The following is a 16981-nucleotide window of genomic DNA, read 5'->3' on the forward strand; positions in this document are numbered from 1 at the left end:
GCGCAATTCTTCGATGATCATTTCCCTCGACCGAACGCGCGCGCGCGTCGCGCCGTCGCGTCGCCGTGTCGCGCGCGCGCCGCGTTCGCGCGCGCCGTCGTCTCGAGCGTTACGCGTGCGTTTCTCGCGCGCGCTCGACGAGTCGACGCCGTCGCGCGCGCGCGCCGTCGCGCGCGCGTCGCGCGTCGCGCGCCATCGACGCGAGAAATTTCGCGTCGTCGGTTCGTCGCGCGCCGTCGTCGCGCGCGGCGTCGCGCGCGCGCGACGGCGTCGATTCGTCGCGTCGCGTCGCGCGTCTCTCGCGCGTCGCCTCGACCGCTCGAGGTCGCGCGCGCGATCGAGCGAGGGGTCGTCACTCGCGCGCGCACGACGCGGCGACGTCGGCGCGCGGGCGAGCGCGCGCGCGCGATCGACGCGCGTCGCGGTCGGTCGGTCGGTCGGTCGCGCGCGCGCGACGCGACGCGACGCGACGCGACGAACGCGACGAAAGTTTGGATTGGATTGGATTGGACTGGTTTGGATTGGATTCGACGATGTCGGACGCGGTGGCGGGCGCGGATGAGACCGTGGGGCGACGGACGACGCGACGGGGCGCGGACGGCGGCGCGGGGAGCGCGCAGGCGGCGGCGAGGCGGGAAACGATCGAGATGCGGACGGAGCGGTACGCGAATTGTAGGGTGCATAAGAATTGCGGGGACGCGTACTGCGAGTTTCGGAAGCTGGCGTGGGAGTTTCGAGCGGTGCGGGATCGAGCAGAGGCGAAAGGGTCGAAGGCGAAGGCGGTCGCGGAGGCGTGGGTGAGAGCGGCGATGAAGGAGGACGACGCGTGGAATGAGGCGGCGGAGAGGGAGCGGAAGAGGTTGCGGGCGGAGGCGGCAAAGGTGACGAAGGCGATGGAGCTCGCGGCGAGAAGCGCGCCGACGGAGCGAGAATTGAGACGCGCGCGGGCAAAAGAGTTGAAGCGTCTCGATGGAGACGCCGATGTGAGCGAAGAACCGTCGCGCGCGGGGACGCCACCGCCGGAGACGGAGGAGGAAAAGAAGACACGACAGGCGATGGAGATTTACGAGAAGCGCATGCAGCGCGTGCGCGACTTGACCAAACGCCGCGCCATGCTCTTGGCTCGCGCCAGTACGGTGGTGGTGCACCCGGGAACAAACAAGGTGATCGCGTTGTCAACGCCCGAAGAGCTGTCAATCGTGCTGAAGATTGAGGCAAAGAAGAAGGCGCAGATGGAACAGAGGCGGCGTCAACGCGGCTTGAAGCGTCCGATGAAGGGTCCGAACATTGGCGACATGTACAGAATGCCGCGTCTTTTCGAGGAAGTCTGGCTGTATGAAGACAGCAACGTGGACGAACCGACTATTTCGGATTTGATTCACATGAACATAGGAATGTAGCTCTCTACCAATACAATTAAAGAGAATTCTAAAGACTCTTCACGACGACTTTTCTCGCTCGACGATTTCGTCAATCTTACGGAACTGCCACGGCCATCGCACGTTGTACAGGAACTGTCGCTGATCGAATCTATTGTCGTCCGGCGAGTAATTTTCAGCGTGATACGACGGCGTGAGCGTTGTCATCTTGTGCCTGTTGCACGAATAAAAGAAGAAAAATTTCTTCACCTTTTCGGCGATTTCGCTCGCAGAGAGCCCGCGATCCGCCCACTCCACGGTGTACAGACGCTTGAACATCGCCACTGGTCCAAGACGGGCGATTTTACGCAACCTTCCGTAAACACCGAGATCGTCGTAACTCATACCCATGTCCTCTTCGTCGGTTTGTACGTAGTCATCGCGAATAGGTTCGAGTTCCGCGGTAGGCGGCGCCTTTTCGACTTCTGCGAGCGTGGGATATCCCAAATTCATCGCCCCCCAGCGCAAGAACGATCGCAAATCGGCTTTGCTGATGCCGCCAATCGGATTTACGTCGGCACTCGAGCAATCGTACTTGGTCATGTATCCTCTCAATCCCTCGTCCACGTTCGCGCTCCCCAACACGAGCAAAAAGCCAGATTTACCTCGAACCCAAGGCAAAAGTTGCGCGAAAAGGAAGGACAAAACCATGCGCACGCGAGCTTGGATGTTTTGAAGCGCCAAGTTTTCCGCGTTTGACCCGCCGTCCACCTTAAATTTCGGCGTTTTCCCAGTCACCGTGGTGAAGAATGTTACGACGGCTGTCACCACGACGTCGATGGCGACGCTCAAATGCGAGGCGCCGATATCATTCGCGAGCGCCGCCGCGCGCGCGCGCGTCTCCGCGCTGCTGTTGTCCGTGCCAAGGTAAACAGTCGTAAATATCATCTTCGCCAACTCTTCGGCGCTCGGGATCGGGACGTCGCTCGCAAGTTGGGCGACGCGACGAATATCGTCGGCGACAATCGCGTCCCCCGCGCTCGCCGCCCTGGTGACTAGTTGACACATGCTTCCGACGATGGCGGCCGTGCTGGCCGAGTCGGCGCCTCCGGAAAGCGGCAAAAAGTATCCGCTCGCGCCCGAGCGCCTGAGATAATCCCACAACCAGCACGCTGGCCCGAGCGCGATTTCCTCCTCGGGCGCATGAAACGAAATTGCCCGCTTCGGCGTCACCTTGAGATTCTCAGAAACGCACAGCTTGCCCGATACACGCACGGTAGGTATGCGCTTCACACTCGCCGCTTGTACACTCATCGATTGAAACGCTCCTCGATGCGATTGAACTTCATCGAGATCCACCGTCGCGGCGACGACTTCGACGTCGCTCACGTCGAATTGTTTCCCTTGCGCCACGATTTCCCCATTCACCGCGATGCACGCGCATCCATCGTAGTACAATCGCCCACCGTCACACCCGCGCTGATTGGAGTACAAATACACCCCACCCGCCTTCCCACTCGCGCTCTTGATCAAATTCATCCTGGCGTCCAACTTTCTCAATTGGTGGTGCGACCCGCTCCCGTTGCTCACGATTTCAATCCCATTCAACGCCAACGCGATGTGCGGCGCGTCGGGCGTCCACAACTCCTCACACGTCTCGCATCCTAATCCCGCGTCGTCGAACACCACCGCTCCGTCCCCGAACGCCACGCTCGTTTTCCCGTCCATTCCGAACCTCGCGCAACTCTCCGGCAGCGTAAACTCCTCCACTTCGTTCGCGCGCGTCCACGCCGTGAACCACCGCGACTCGCGATAATTCCCATCATCCGCCAGCGCTCTCTTCGGTCGCACGAACGCGATCGCGCCGTCGACGATGATGACTCGACAATTATACCTCGCCCCGCGCGTCGTCGCCGGCGCGCCGACGTCCACCACCGCCCCGCGCATCAATTCCTTCTCCTCGCACAGCTTCGCGATCACCTCCCACGCGTGCGTCTCCGTGTCGCGCTCGTGAAAGTGATCCTCGCACCCGTACCCGCACGTCTCGAGCTCGGGCCCGACGCGATAGCGCGCGCCGAGTCTTTTCGCGCGCAGGATGCTCTCTCGAATCCGCGCGTAATTTCCATCAAAGTCCAGCGCCCACTGGTTCAGCGCGCAGCACGCGACGGCGACGACGCGCATGTCGAACCTTTTCGCGCGTCGTTTCGCGCGCGATTCGGCGCGCGCCGTTCTCGCGCGTCGGCGCGCGGCGCGCGAATCGTCGAATTTCCGGGAAATCGCACCACCGGACGCGTCAGAGACCGACGCGCGTCGGACCGTCGGCGACGGACGCGCCGCGCGCGCGCGCGAGGCGTCGCGCATGACCCGCGCGCGCGCGCGGACGTGATCGAGCGACGCGCGCGCGATGCGCCGCCGCGCTCGCGAACGCGACCGCGCGCGAAGCGCCGCGGCATCGCGCGTCGTCGCGCTCGCGCTCGCGCTCGCGGGCGCGGCGAACGCGCGCGCGCGCGCGGCGAACGCGGGCGGGGGCGGACGACCGTCGTTCGAGGCGGCGGTGCTGCCGCCGAGCGCGTTCGCGGGACGGACGAGCGCGGTGACGGTGCACGGTTTGAACTTTTTGCCGGGCCGGGACGCGGCGTGCGCGGATTGTAACGCGAACGGCGCCGCGACGACGCGGTGCGCGTTCGGAGACGCGAGGGATAACGGTGCGGTGAGCGCGTTCGATGGCTCGGACGCGAGCGCGTTTGAGTGCGCGGTGAACGCGGTGGACGGGGCGACGGGGACGCCGAGGCTGGGCTTCGCGCGCGGGAGTTGGAGCGCGAACGGAGGGTACGATTGGGCGGTGTTCGGGGGCGAGAGCGGGGGGGGGGAGGATGGCAGCGTGCACTTCATGAAGATACCGAGCGTGGATGACGTCATCGCGAGCGTGGCACCGATGGGAATGCCGACGTACGCGACGGGTGGAGATTTCGCGCGAGGCGCGCTCGGGTGTTACTTTGAGTCCAGAAACGACGCGGGGTCGTGGGTGATGCGGGCGACGGGGACGGCGGCGGAGGCGGCCGAACACAGAGGGCTGTTTGTGAGCTCCGCGCTGTATCGATGCGAATCGCCGACGTACGAGAGGACGACGCCGTCCAAGGCGACGCTGGCGCGGTTCGCCGTCGGCGTCTTGGGAAACGACGGCGGCTCGCTGACGAATGTGGTGAGTTATAAGGAAAACTACTGGCTCACCCCGGGCGCGGCGACCGTGAGTAGTGGGACGTACGGTCTCACTGGGGGAGAGACGATCAGCGTCGGAGTGAGCGATTCGGATGGAGATTGGGCAAACATCGGTTGTCTCGTGGGAACGACGCGCGTGAGCGCGCGGTCGGTGTCTACGTCCACGGTGACGTGCGTAGCCCCTGCGCGCGCGGAGGATGATATTGCGAACGTGCCGATCATGGTTGGCGTACGGTATGCCGAACAGAGCGCGTCGGTCGTGACGAGATCGACGGACGTGACGACGTACTCGGGCGGTACGCCAAAGCCGACGAGCCCGTACGAACTCCTCAACGACGAGTTATTCCTATTCGGTCGCGGGAAACAAGTCATGCAAGTTTCTTCAGAAGAAGATTTCACGTGCGTGTTGACTACGGTTGTCGACAACGTGACTTCGGTGTTCAAATCGACGACGGCGAACGCGTCTCCCTTTGACCAAATCTTAAACTGTCTCCTTCCTTTGAACGTCGAGGTGGGATTCGTGGCGATGGGCATCACCGGTGGGAAATACGAGGGCGTGACGCAAGTCATGTTCGTCGATCCACCGCGGGCGATCAGCGCGTCGCCAAGACGAAGCCCGAGCGAAGGCGGTGGCATCGTGTGGGTGTACGGCTCGAATTTGAACGCCGGCACCGATCCGTACTCGTCGTGCGTGTTCACTGCCGACGAGTCGTCGAGTTTCAAATGGGCAGTGGGAACCGGCGCTCGCGCGAGTTCCGCTCTCGTCGCGTGCGAGCTACCGCCCGCGGCGTCCGTGGTGGTGCAGAACAATCAGCGAACAACGGCGGTGGCCGTCGTCATGCGTCCTGCTTCGGCGAGCGCGAACGCCTTGGATTCGGGAGCTTCGATCGAGTATGCCGTAAACGTCGCGTCGGCGTCCATATCTCCAGTGCGTGGATCGTTAGAAGGAGGGACACCCGTGCGCCTGGATCCGACTATGACGTGGGTCGTGTCGCAAAGCTCGTCGGGGACGCCAGATACGGATGATTTCGGCACGGGTGGGTGTCGCTTCAGCGCTGTCACCGTGTCCGCGCGCGTCGCCGACTCGGGAGCGATCGAGTGCGTGTCACCGTCGCTAGGTAACTTTCCGTACGCCAACGCACCGGTCGCGATCGCGGTGGATTGGCGAACGAGCTCGTCGCCCCTCGTCTTCTTTACGAGTACGAACACGTTTCTCAACTTTTCATACGTTCGATTCTAGCTCATCGATTAGCACATGTATTTCAGCAGCGTCTAGATCCACTAAATCTCGCTATCGCTCGAGCTCAACGCACCCTTGGTCGTGATCGCAATCGCCAAAGCGCGCTTCAACGTCGCCACTTCAGCGTATCCAGGCTCATCGCCGTAGTCGTGCAAGAGTAACAAAAAGTCATCCGTCTTCATCGACATGATATATTGCTCGGAAAGCGCTTCATTGATCTGCACTCGAGGGTCGTTGAATGTGGGATCACCGCGCTTTCTCGCCGCGTGCTCGACAAAATCTACGACGACTTCGTCGAGAGTGACGTACGGCACGTTGAGAATGTTCATTTCGGAACGGAATTCAGACACATACATTTGGCCGACGTACTTGAGCATCGCCGATGTCGTGCCGGGTGTGGAGACGACGTTTCTAGGATCGATACCACTCTTACGAATCGCGGCCGACTCCATATCGTCTGACTCGAATTGATTGTACTTGCCCGCAAGCGTCGTCGTCGTCGTCGTCCTCGTCTCCTTTGCGTCGAATTCAAACGAGGACGTCGAATCTTCTCTGGCGTTGAACGAACTCGGCGTTCGCGCGTCTTCATAGATCGACTCGTCCACGGTGTTGTCAAACTCCCAATAATCACTCATTCCCGGCGTCGCTTGCGGCACGCGCGTCGACTTCGAGGACGCGGGCGTGTCCTCGAAAGGATTTCCTCGCGCCGCCGTCGACTTTTTCGCCGTCGATGTGAATCGCCACGCTTCGTCTCGCACCGCCGCAATTTCCGCGTCCGTGGGCGATGGATAATCGTCCATATCGTTGAACACGTGCTTACCGCGCCAGCTTCCGATCGCGCCCGCGGGTGTTGACGGATTCACGTCGTTCGAACGCTTCTCCAAGCTCGGCAGCGGATCGAGCTCGACGACGTGCGGCTCGGGCGACGCCGCCATCGGCGACGCGCGCGCGAACGGATTCACCGGCACGATCGGCGACGGCATCTCATCGGGAATAACGCGCGGACCCAGCTTCGCCCGCCCCGCGTCGATGATATCCGCTTCGATCGCCCGCAGTTCCTTCGCGAACCCGTCCGCGAGCGTCTCGAGCAACGTCTCGCACTCGAGTTCGACGTCCACCTGATACTGCGCCTCCGTCTCGCTCGCGCGCTCGTACGCCGACCACGCGCGAAACGCCACGAGCGCCGAGCACTTCCTCTCCACGCGCCCCTCCAAAATCACATCCTTCCTCGCGCACGACCGCAGCGTAATTTTTCCGTCTCTCCGCGTTCCGCCCGCGAGCGCCCACTGCGCCTCCCGCGTCACCGCCTTCGTCTCGAACCGCATCACCGTCTCCCCCTTGTGCACGGTGACGTACTTCCCATAACACCCAGCGTCAAAATTCCCATCGCGCACGACGAACGCGTACTTCGCGCCCTCTTTACCGTTCCCTCCCTCGTCCCCGCGCGTTATTCGAACCGCCGTCAACCGCGGCGCCGTCGTCTCGTCCAACACCGCCTCCCCGAACGCCTCCCGCGCGCTCCTCGCGCCGCGCACTCGTCGCACGACGATCACGTCTCCATCGCTCAGCGGGTCCTCGCGCGCGCGCGCCTCCGCGTCGCGCCGCAGCGCCTCGAACGCGTCGTCGTTCTTCGCTCGACGCGCCGCCTCGCCGAGCTCCAGCGTCGCCTCGCCCATCGCGCGCGTCGCGCCGTCGCGCGCGCCGGCGCGCGCGTTTCGTTTCTTCGCCGCGAGGTCTCGCGCGTCCACGGGCGCGTCGCGTCGCGCTCTGGCGCGCGATCGATCGCGCTGGATGATTTTGAATTCAAATCGAGCCGTCTCACTCGCGCGCGCGCGATGCCGCGCGCGCGCCGCGCCGCGACGCGCGCCGCGGACGAGAGCGCGCGCGACGAAAAAAAATCACCGCCCGCTCGCGCGACGCGCGCGCGCGGCGCGACGCCGGCGCGCGCGCCGCCGCCGCCGCGACCGACCGACCGACCGCGACGACGCGCGACGGCGACGACGACGACGACGCGCGCGACGCGCGCGCGGTCGAACGCGCGGTCGCGCGCGGTGCTCTTGGTCGCGCTCGCGGCGGCGCTCGCGCTCGGCGCGCTGCGCGCGCGACGCGCGACGACGACGGGACGCGGCGGCGGCGCGGACGCCGACGCGGCGGCGCGCGCGACGACGCTGCGGCGCGCGCTCGACGCGGTGACGCGAAGCGCGAGCGCGGTGGAGTTCTTCGTCGAGGACGTGGCGACGCGACGGGCGTCGCACAAGGCGCCGACGGTGCTGGTGGCGGCGAACACGCCGGAGGGGTTGCGCGCGGCGCGGGCGAGTCTGGAGGCGACGCTGCGGAGGGGCGCGCGCGGGCGGTGCGCGATGACGCTGGACTGCGCGGCGGCGAACCTGCGGGAGTTGGACGCGGACGAGGCGCGAGGGCGGTTGCAGCGCGCGCTGGCGCGACACTTGGCGGGATGTTCGCGCGACGAGGACGGCGCCGTCGTGGTGCTGCACGACGTCGCGAACATGTCGCCCGAGCACGTCCCGGCGTTGCTTCCCGCGCTGAGCGAAGACGGGGCGTACGCGTACGATGGGGAATCGATCTCGACGACGAGAGGCGTGTTCGTTCTCACCGCGCACCTGCCGGCGACTCGAGCGGCGGCGGCGGCGCCGACGGACGAGAAGACGTTCACGAACGCGGCGAAGATGGCTTTATTGGACGCCATGCGCGCGAAAACTAGCGACGACGACGCCACGGCGTTGGCGTTTAGACGTAGAATAGACGTCGCCGTTCCGGCGAACGCGTGACGGCGCGTAAAATGTAACCGTAACCGTTACTATTTTCAACCGCACGTACTGTAACTGTTTTCAAAAATCCGCGCGTCGACGCGGCACCGCGCGCGACGTCGCGGGAACGAACCGCGACGACGACGCGATCGTGACGTGCACGATCCATCGCCGTCGCGTCGGCGCGTCCATCATCGCGGACGCGGCGCCGAACGAATCGGCGTTTTCGCGTCCCGAGTCACTCCGCCTTCGTCCCCGCGCGCCGCGCGTCGTCCCGCGACCGCGCGCGCGCCGCCGCGCGTTCGCCTACCGCGCGTTCTCGCCGAGCGCGCGCTCCACGGCGCTCAAGATGCGCTCAATCTTCACCGGATCGTCGACGTACCCGTCGCCTCGCGTCAACTTTGAGTGCACTAATTCGCCGGCGACTTTGACCTCGAGCGCGCCGCTCGTCGTCGGCGTCGGCTCCGCGGCCACGGAGGCTCGCGGAAATTTCGCCACGATGGCGCGCTCGATCGCCGTCGCGAAGCGCAGGTAGCCTCAGCCGCCTCAGTAAGTGATGTGTACGAGAGGATTCATCACGACGAGCGTCGCGAGTCGCGAAGTGACGACGAGTCGAGCGAGGACTGAAGGAATGTCGGAATACCGATGTTCGCGCGCGTGTCTAATGATATGGTTTCTAAAGCTACTGCGGCGCTGGCTACGGTGCGCGCGGCGCGCGCGGTGGTCAGAGAATGACGACGCGTTTAGCTTCTTTGCGCCTGGACGGCCTGGACGGCGCCGTCGCGACGCGAACGTCGTTGTGAGGAATGACCAAGGCGACCGTGTCTTCGAGCGCGCGGTTCGCCGTTTCGAGGACGGCGTACTTGACGTAAATCGCACCCACGACGCACACGACGGCGAAGAAGACGTGGATGGCAGACGCGCCGAAGGCGTCGAGGGCGAGTTCGTACGCGAACGTCTCTACGAAGACGTACGACCAGTACAGCGTGAGCGTGAGCGAGATTGCCGTACCGCGCGCGTGCTGAGGGAACAGCTCAGCGGCGATGAGCATCGGTATCGCCGCCATGCCAAGTCCGTAGAAGAAGGCAAATGAGATGATGGCGACGTCGAGCGCGTCCCGCGCCGAGCCCAAGGCGTAGCCGGCGGCGGCGCTCGCCATGGCGAGGTTGCAGAGACACATACCCGCTAAAGATGCCAGCATGCACGGCTTCCGCCCCATGTAATCTACCATTCTCGAACACACCATGATGCCGAACAAGAGCGTGACGACGTATGCGATCCGAGTCTCCGTCGACGACGGCACCGCGCCGTTCGACGGAATTTCGCCGTCGTCGTGCACGGCGAGCGACAGTCCGCCGAGCTGTTGGATCCCGACGAGCGCACAAGCGATCATCATCGATCTCGATAGATGCGAGTCAAGCAATAGATCGTACCACCTGAACGCGGCAAACGCGCCGGGTGGTGAAGTCTTTGCATTTTCGCGAGCGACGATGTTCGCGACATCCTCCATTGCCTCGCGTTCCTTATACGCCCCTCGAAGCGTTGTGAACGCTTCCACCGCCTCGATGCGCATTTCTCGCGCCAGCAACCATCTTGGAGATTCCACTACGCATATAATGGCGATGATCAGAGCGATGACGTTGAACATAGCGCACACGCCGGCTAAGTGTCTCCAGTGCATCGTCACCGGACTCAACGGGCTCAGATACATGAACAACACACCCTTTACGATGGCCAAATTAGGCAAGATCGCGTGCGCACCGCGCATAGATTTTGAACTAGCCTCAATGAGTAACAAGGGCGCCGCAGTGGTGACAATACCCACAGAAATGCCCGCGAGCACCCTCCCAACCATCGCCGTCGTCGAAAACGCAGGCGCGCAAGCCGCCAGCGCCCACCCTAAGATCGCCGGTATCGTCGCCGCAACAACCGTTCGGCGCCTACCAAACCTATCGCACCCCCAACCCGCGCGCGCTGCGCCCACAATCGCCCCCAGGAAGAGCGCCGCTTGTAAAGTGGCGATTTCGTCCTCGTTCGCGCCATCCGTCCCGCACGCCGCCGTCTCGCCACCGCACGACATCGTCTTCCTAGCCGCAAACGGAAACCCGATAGCCAACCCCACGGTGAAGCACGTGAGCGATACCGATGCCGTCGCCGCCCACGTGCGCCAGGTTTTCGGCACCATCGCCGCGACGACGCTCGATGTCGAGTGCAGGTTCGCTCCCGACACCCGAGCGCTCACGCCGACGCCGCGTTCAACTTCATCCAGCGTCCGCAGCGCGTCCCGCGTCAACCGCGTGTACCCTCGCGCGCTCGTGCTCTCCACGAACATCCGATTCGCGCGTGCATCGCCGGCGTCATCGTCATCGCTCGACGTCGTCGACGACTCGCCGCCGTCAACACCCCGCGATTTTTTGCTCGACGACAGCGTCGTGCGCGCGTCGTCCGCGTGCGTCGTCCCGGTGTCGCTCGTCGCGTACCCTCGATCATTTCGCAGTAATTCCTCGCGTTCGCCGTCGTTGGCGCGTCCGACTTTCGGCGCGCCGCTGAAGAGCGTCTTCAACATCCCAGAGACTGAAGCGCGCGGGGACGCGCTGGAATCTCGACTCGCGCTCGCGCGACGCGCGCGTCTCTCGCGCCTGCGCGACTCGCGACCGTCGCGACGATCATCTCTCGCTTTCTTCTCGGCGCGCGCCTTCTGGAACAGGCGCGCCTTGTTGGCGAGCTCGAGTTCCTCCTTGCTCGGCGGCATCGCCGCGCGAGGCGCGAACTGAGGACGACGCGAGCGAACGGGCTGTCGTATTATTCTCGAGCTATCGAAATCTAACTTTCTATCGAGCGCGTCATCGCTCCTTCTTACTCTCGTTTTCGGTCGCATCGTCCTTCTTACTCTCGTCTTCGGCGCCGGCGTCGGCGACGTAGCCGAATTCATTCGCGCGAGTTTCGTCGACGCGATAGACGCGTCTCTGATACAAGAATAAGAGGAAGATGACGTCGTCTCTGAAGACGGAAATGCGGTGAAGTGTGGGCATCTTGATGACGAAGGCGAATAAGTCGTCGATGATGGTGTTTAGGAACTTGTAGCCCATCTGTTTCCACGGCATAGCGGCGACGCTCTTGAGTTTGTAGTTGACGTACAGCTGAGGCGTCATGCTGATGAAACCAAAAGTATAGACAGCCCCGACGAGCGTACTCAGGACGAACGACCACCAACCTTTGTGTTCGTGCGTGCGCAGGCTGTACACGGCGTATACTCCCACGAGTGGATATAGCGCGTACGACAAATAGCGCATGGCGTCCGCGTCGTGTCGAGCGGTGTCGCTCTTGAGCGCGCTCGCCTTGTCGGCGACGCGAAGCCGCGGAAAGCGTCCGTCTCGATCAACAGAGACGTCCATCGCGCGCGTCACCTTCCAAAACTCAATAACGACGCCCAAACCACTGGAAATAAGTATCATCCACGACGTTTCGTTGTCGCACAGGTACAAAAAGATGACGAGCTGACAAAAGGCGTTCAAAAGAACGCTTCGAGCGGACAATCCTTCGAGACTTTTGCGATTTCGCCAAAACTGCACGTCGTGTTTGAATGCAAAGAAATCAAATATCGTGTGTAGCAAACTCACAACTGTCGTCACCGCGAGCAACGTCGGATTTCCTTCGAGAAACACGCGCTTCATGTTGTCCGCGTCGTGTTCTCCCGCCGCGCCGAACGCGCGTTGCGTCGACCACGTCTGCTCCATGGACTCTTCCATCTGCCAACGAAACTGAGAAATCGTCTCGAGGTTCAAGTTTATCTTCATCTCGCGCGCGCTCGTTTCGTTCAGCTCGCGCAGATGGCTCTTGATGATCCAAAACTCGTTAAAATACACCGTGGGATAGTATCCCGACCGCCGCTCGTCCGAAAATCGCATTCGCCTCGCCAGGATGTCTGGAATCGTCGCCCCGCGATACGCCGCGAAATCATCCACCACGGTCAACGTCGCGTTGGGTTTATAATACGCCTGATAATACTCCATCCCATCTTCCAACCCCTCCGTCCCGTCCTCGCGCGGCTCCGCCCGCGCCGAATCCTCGCCCAAGAGCTTCCTCCTTCGCGCGACTCTTCGTCTTCGCCAAATCGTCGCGTCGAAAGACACTCGCAAAACGTCCCCATCGTCGTACCCCTCGTCCGCCGGATCCAGCGACGCGCCTAAACGCGAAACGATCGCGTGCAATTTCACGCTCACGTTTCTCGCCACCGCGTCCACGAGCGCGACCCCGAGATCCAACTCGACGTCGCGCGTCGCCGACGCCAGCGGCGCCGTCGTCCCCCACAGCGGCGTCTCCGCGTGAAAATTCACGCTCGACGCCTCGTAATCCTCCGCGAGCGCGTGCACGCGCACGTCAACGACTTCGTCCCGGCGCCACAGGTTCCGACAGACGTCCGCGTACGCCGTCGTCGTCGTCGTCGTCGTCGCGACGTCTTGGAACGCTTTCGGCGCGGAAACCGTCGTCAAGCTTCGCGTCAGGCGCACGGCGAAGCCGTACATCGCCGCGAGGCGCGCGATCTTGAGCGCGCTCTGCGCTCGCGACGCCGCGGGCGCGGGCGCGGGCGCGGGCGCGGCGTCGGTCGACATCGCGGCGCGGCGCGGCACACGATGACGCCGCTCGAAGACGAAATCGCGTCGAGAATCGCGCGACAGCGCGCGCTGGCGCGCGCGAACGCCGCGGAGTTGGCGTGCGCGACGCTCGCGTTGACGCCGCGCGCGCGGCTGCGCGAGGCGCGGGCCGCGGCGGAAGAGATGGCGAACGCGTCGGCGGACGCGGCGACCGTTAGAGCGCGCGTTCGCGATTGGCGCGACGCGCAGAGGCGCGCCGAGGACGCGCGCGCGAAGGAAACGACGCGAGCGATGGACAGTGAACGACGCGCGCGCGCGCGGGAGGCGACGGTGGCGCGAGAGGCGCGAGAGACGAGGATCAGAGCGCGCGCGGCGTCGAAGGCGCGGCGACGCGCCGAAGCGGAGGCGGCGAACGCGCGAGCGGCGAACGCGCGAGCGACGAGTCGCGCGGCGAACGAGGCGATGATTTCGTTATTTCAGGTGCGCATCGCGACGCGCGAATGGGTCGGTGAACGACGGAGGGACTGACGACGCGCTCGTTTCGTTTGGTTCGCGCGCGAGGCAGGCTCGAGACGCGCAAACGGTACGACGACGCCGCGACGCCATCGCGGCGTTAGACGTGGAAATAGCCGAGCGCGAATTGCGATTGGAAACTGCGACGGCGCGCGCGCGCCCGTTCGTGCACCGCTCGAGAGAACGCTTGTCGAGTTGGACGGAGGCCGCCGCGCGCCGTTTCGTGGCGACGACGCTCGAGCGCGAGCGCGTCGAGGATCTCGACGTTTTCGCGCGCGCCGCGCGTCAGGGGTGGGTCTTAGACGCGCACAAGTACCGTCGCACCGCGCCGCGTTGGCGCGTGTTAGATCCTCGATGCGGCGGCGTCGTCATTCGCGAGTATTAAGTCGCGCGTCTGGGTAGTTAGAGTAGCTCGTCCCGAACAACAGTCGTTGATCGTCCGACTTCAGACGCCGCCTCTCGCCTCGCCACGATGCGCGCGAACCGCGACCGCGCGTTTCACGGCATACACTCCGACGCCACCGTCGCCGGAAGCGACGGCGCCGCGCCGCGTCGTCGCGACGAGCGCGAGCTCACCGAGCTCGACGTCTTCGGGACGCTCAAGGAAAAGCACCACAAAAACACCGTGAAAACGATGCGCGCGATGTACGCGGACGTCCGCGAGCGACGGCGAAGGGCGATGGAAGATTTAACGCCGCTCCAACGCCGGGCGCGGGCGAGCGGAGGCGTGAATCCGTTCGATTGGTCGGATGGACACGTGGGACACTTTTACGAGTTCATGGTGGCGGAGAACGCGGCGAGCGAACGAGGAGCGAAGTCGCGCGCCATGGTGTTCGAGAGACAGGATGAGTCGGGACAAAACGTGGTGGAGGAATTATTCGATAGTTTTAGGGCGGACTACGCGGATCGGTGGCGGGCGGAGGTGGTGTGCGGGATCGACGCGAGCGCGGGGGCGTGCGAGCGGTATAGGGACGCCGCGGCGGAGGCGTGCGAAGCGTTGCTGGGAGACGACGACGCACGAGAGATGGGGGCGTGCGAGACGTATTTGCACACGTATGGGATCGTGCACGAGCATTGGCACGTGGAAGATTACGTGCAGGCCAGGAATACGTTGGGATACTCAAAGCCAAAGATGGAGGCGCCAAAGCGATATCCGGCGAATTTGTGGGGAGACTCGGTCTTGGCGCGCTCGAGAAACGGGGAATGTTCGGCCTGTAGTACTCAAGTGATCACTCTTCAAGGATATGTCGACGTGGATGTGGGGACGACCTATTCTTTAGGCGCCGAGCGAGAGGACAAGTGGGTGTTCGACGCCGAGCGATGGGCGCACGACGTACCAATGACAAAGTTCAAAATTGCGAAGACGTGTTGCACGAACGCGCAATTCGCGTGCTTTGTCGAAACAGGAGGTTATGCCGACAGAAGTCTTTGGAGTCACGAAGGGTGGCGATGGGTGGAAAAACGACGCGCCGCGGGTGAATTGTTGGCGCCTCTCGGTTGGAAAGTGTCGCCGTGCGTGAAATTCTTAAGCAACGGCGAAGAAGCACCCGCGTGTGAGAGTTGGCGATGTGCGTACTTTGATGAAGCGCCACGCGCACTACATCCGCAGCACCCTGTGTGCCACGTGTCGTGGTACGAAGCCGAGGCGTATTGTAACTGGATTGGCGCACGTTTACCGACTGAGGCGGAATGGGAAGCAGCCGCGAGAACGACGACGAGTTGGTCGACGGACAAACAAACCACAAAGCGTCGCACGTATCCGTGGGGTGAAGAATCTCCTTCAGAAGACAAAGCAAATCTTGGTGGACACTTTGGAGGTACTATTGATGTCAGTGCTTTGGGTGCGGGCGATAGCGCGCACGGTTGCCGACAGATGTTGGGCAACGTTTGGGAATGGACGGCGTCGGCTTTCCTGCCTTTTCCCGGTTTTCAAATGGACTACCCGTATCGCGAAAACAGCTGTCCGTGGTTTGGGTATAGAAAAGTCGTCAAAGGCGGGTGTTGGGCGACGAGCGCGCCCATCGCGCGTGCGGCATATAGACACTCGTTTTGGCCGCACATGCACAACACGTTCAGTGGATTTCGCGCCGCTATCGGTGGCTCGCAAAAGCGCGCGCTTTGCATTCTTCCGCAAAAAATACAGAGCGGCGCAAAATGTGGCAACGTGGTCACGATGGAAAGAATTTCTTCGCATCTCGAGAAGAATCACATCATGAGCATCACGCGTTCGATTTTTGATCTGCCGCAGTCAAAGGAGGATTTGGCGAACATAATACACGCGATGAACGTCGATTTGATCATCGTCTTGCACGCTTTCAAGTGCGGTGCCGTGATCGATACCGTACAGGCATATAAAGACATGCTCCCGCCTATCGTTCTAGTGCTCGGCGGCACCGACGTCAACGTGGATTCTCGAAAGTCTGCGCTCGCTGAGGAACAATTTCGCCGACGCGTTGACGTCGCGACAAAAGTTGTCTCGTTTTCCTTGTCCATGATAGAAGCCGCACCCAAAGGTGCGTTGAAATTTATCGAGTCGGACTCGACATCTAAAACCAAACTGATACCGCAAGGAGTCATGCTCCCGAGCACGTTGAAGGCTTCAAAGCGCAAAAGGCTTGCAGATGAAACTGTGGAAACACCCGGCGAGCTTCAAGGCACCTCGCGGCCTGCGGACCTATCGATACCGATCATGTTCCTACCTGCGGGATTACGCCCAGTCAAGGACGTGTGCTTCATAAACGACGCATTGACTGCGTATAACTCAAATGGAATCAAAGCACATCTGACTGTGTGCGGCCCTTTCCTCGATTCGGCGTACGCGAAACGCGTGCGATGTCAGTTTGACGGTCGTTCCGATTGTACCTTGCTAGCAGGTGTCGATCGCGCGACGCTTGTAAGGTTCATCGGCGAGGCGAAAGTTTTGTTGAACACCTCGGTATCGGAAGGTCAAAGCGGAACCATCGCTGAAGCGATGATGGTGGGGACTTTAGTCTTCGCGCGAGATATTCCAGGCAATCGTCAGCTCTTTGAGTTGTGCGAAGCGAGAGCGCTCGCAGCACTCGGTCCTGCGACGATAAAGGAGATGAAGGGCGATGGATGGGAGGTTCACCCGGTGGGAGTACTATTCTCGACTCCAGAGGGTTGCATGCGCGCTTTCGAAGCATTAGGTCTCGAAAGAGAGTCGACCGAAGACGTGGATGTATCGTTGATTAGACTCCGCGCGCGCGAAGGCGTCGCCGAACTGTCATTGAACGAAGCGAAGCGTTGGACGGAAATTTTAGACGAAAT

The 16981-nt window shown here is 62.6% G+C and overlaps 8 protein-coding genes across 8 annotated transcripts; 4 read left to right on the top strand and 4 right to left on the bottom strand.

The window, feature by feature from the left end:
* Window positions 1-647: 647 nt before the first annotated feature.
* On the top strand, window positions 648-1400 carry OSTLU_33474 (predicted protein; the record flags this gene model as incomplete). Its single annotated transcript, XM_001419505.1, has 1 exon — window positions 648-1400. One exon carries the CDS (start codon window positions 648-650, stop codon window positions 1398-1400), a length of 753 nt encoding a protein of 250 aa, XP_001419542.1.
* Window positions 1401-1438: 38 nt separating this feature from the next.
* OSTLU_33475 (predicted protein) lies at window positions 1439-3583 on the bottom strand. The gene has a single exon (XM_001419725.1). It carries the CDS (start codon window positions 3537-3539, stop codon window positions 1440-1442), a length of 2100 nt encoding a protein of 699 aa, XP_001419762.1. The 5' UTR covers window positions 3540-3583; the 3' UTR covers window position 1439.
* A 179-nt stretch (window positions 3584-3762) lies between these two features.
* OSTLU_33476 (predicted protein) lies at window positions 3763-5818 on the top strand (the record flags this gene model as incomplete). Its single annotated transcript, XM_001419506.1, has 1 exon — window positions 3763-5818. The coding sequence occupies one exon, from the start codon at window positions 3763-3765 to the stop codon at window positions 5815-5817; it is 2055 nt and encodes a 684-aa protein (XP_001419543.1). The 3' UTR covers window position 5818.
* A 40-nt stretch (window positions 5819-5858) lies between these two features.
* OSTLU_16756 (predicted protein) lies at window positions 5859-7493 on the bottom strand (the record flags this gene model as incomplete). The annotated part of the gene is made up of 1 exon (XM_001419726.1): window positions 5859-7493. The coding sequence occupies one exon, from the start codon at window positions 7491-7493 to the stop codon at window positions 5859-5861; it is 1635 nt and encodes a 544-aa protein (XP_001419763.1).
* A 684-nt stretch (window positions 7494-8177) lies between these two features.
* Window positions 8178-8606, top strand: OSTLU_33478 (predicted protein; the record flags this gene model as incomplete). Its single annotated transcript, XM_001419507.1, has 1 exon — window positions 8178-8606. One exon carries the CDS (start codon window positions 8178-8180, stop codon window positions 8604-8606), a length of 429 nt encoding a protein of 142 aa, XP_001419544.1.
* A 703-nt stretch (window positions 8607-9309) lies between these two features.
* Window positions 9310-10665, bottom strand: OSTLU_35010 (MFS family transporter: hexose; the record flags this gene model as incomplete). The annotated part of the gene is made up of 1 exon (XM_001419727.1): window positions 9310-10665. One exon carries the CDS (start codon window positions 10663-10665, stop codon window positions 9310-9312), a length of 1356 nt encoding a protein of 451 aa, XP_001419764.1.
* A 763-nt stretch (window positions 10666-11428) lies between these two features.
* Window positions 11429-13111, bottom strand: OSTLU_33480 (predicted protein; the record flags this gene model as incomplete). Its single annotated transcript, XM_001419728.1, has 1 exon — window positions 11429-13111. One exon carries the CDS (start codon window positions 13109-13111, stop codon window positions 11429-11431), a length of 1683 nt encoding a protein of 560 aa, XP_001419765.1.
* A 1225-nt stretch (window positions 13112-14336) lies between these two features.
* Window positions 14337-16860, top strand: OSTLU_94690 (predicted protein; the record flags this gene model as incomplete). The annotated part of the gene is made up of 3 exons (XM_001419508.1): window positions 14337-16527; window positions 16567-16805; window positions 16831-16860. 3 exons carry the CDS (start codon window positions 14337-14339, stop codon window positions 16858-16860), a joined length of 2460 nt encoding a protein of 819 aa, XP_001419545.1.
* Window positions 16861-16981: the final 121 nt, after the last annotated feature.

The sequence above is a fragment of the Ostreococcus lucimarinus genome, chromosome 9 (assembly GCF_000092065.1).
Source record: "Ostreococcus lucimarinus CCE9901 chromosome 9, complete sequence".
In the NCBI taxonomy this organism is placed as follows: Eukaryota; Viridiplantae; Chlorophyta; class Mamiellophyceae; order Mamiellales; family Bathycoccaceae; genus Ostreococcus; species Ostreococcus sp. 'lucimarinus'.

Coding starts and splice junctions, on each gene's coding strand:
- OSTLU_33475 (XM_001419725.1), bottom strand. CDS start 3,539: ATGCGCGTCGTCGCCGTCGCGTGCTGCGCGCTGAACCAGTGGGCGCTG.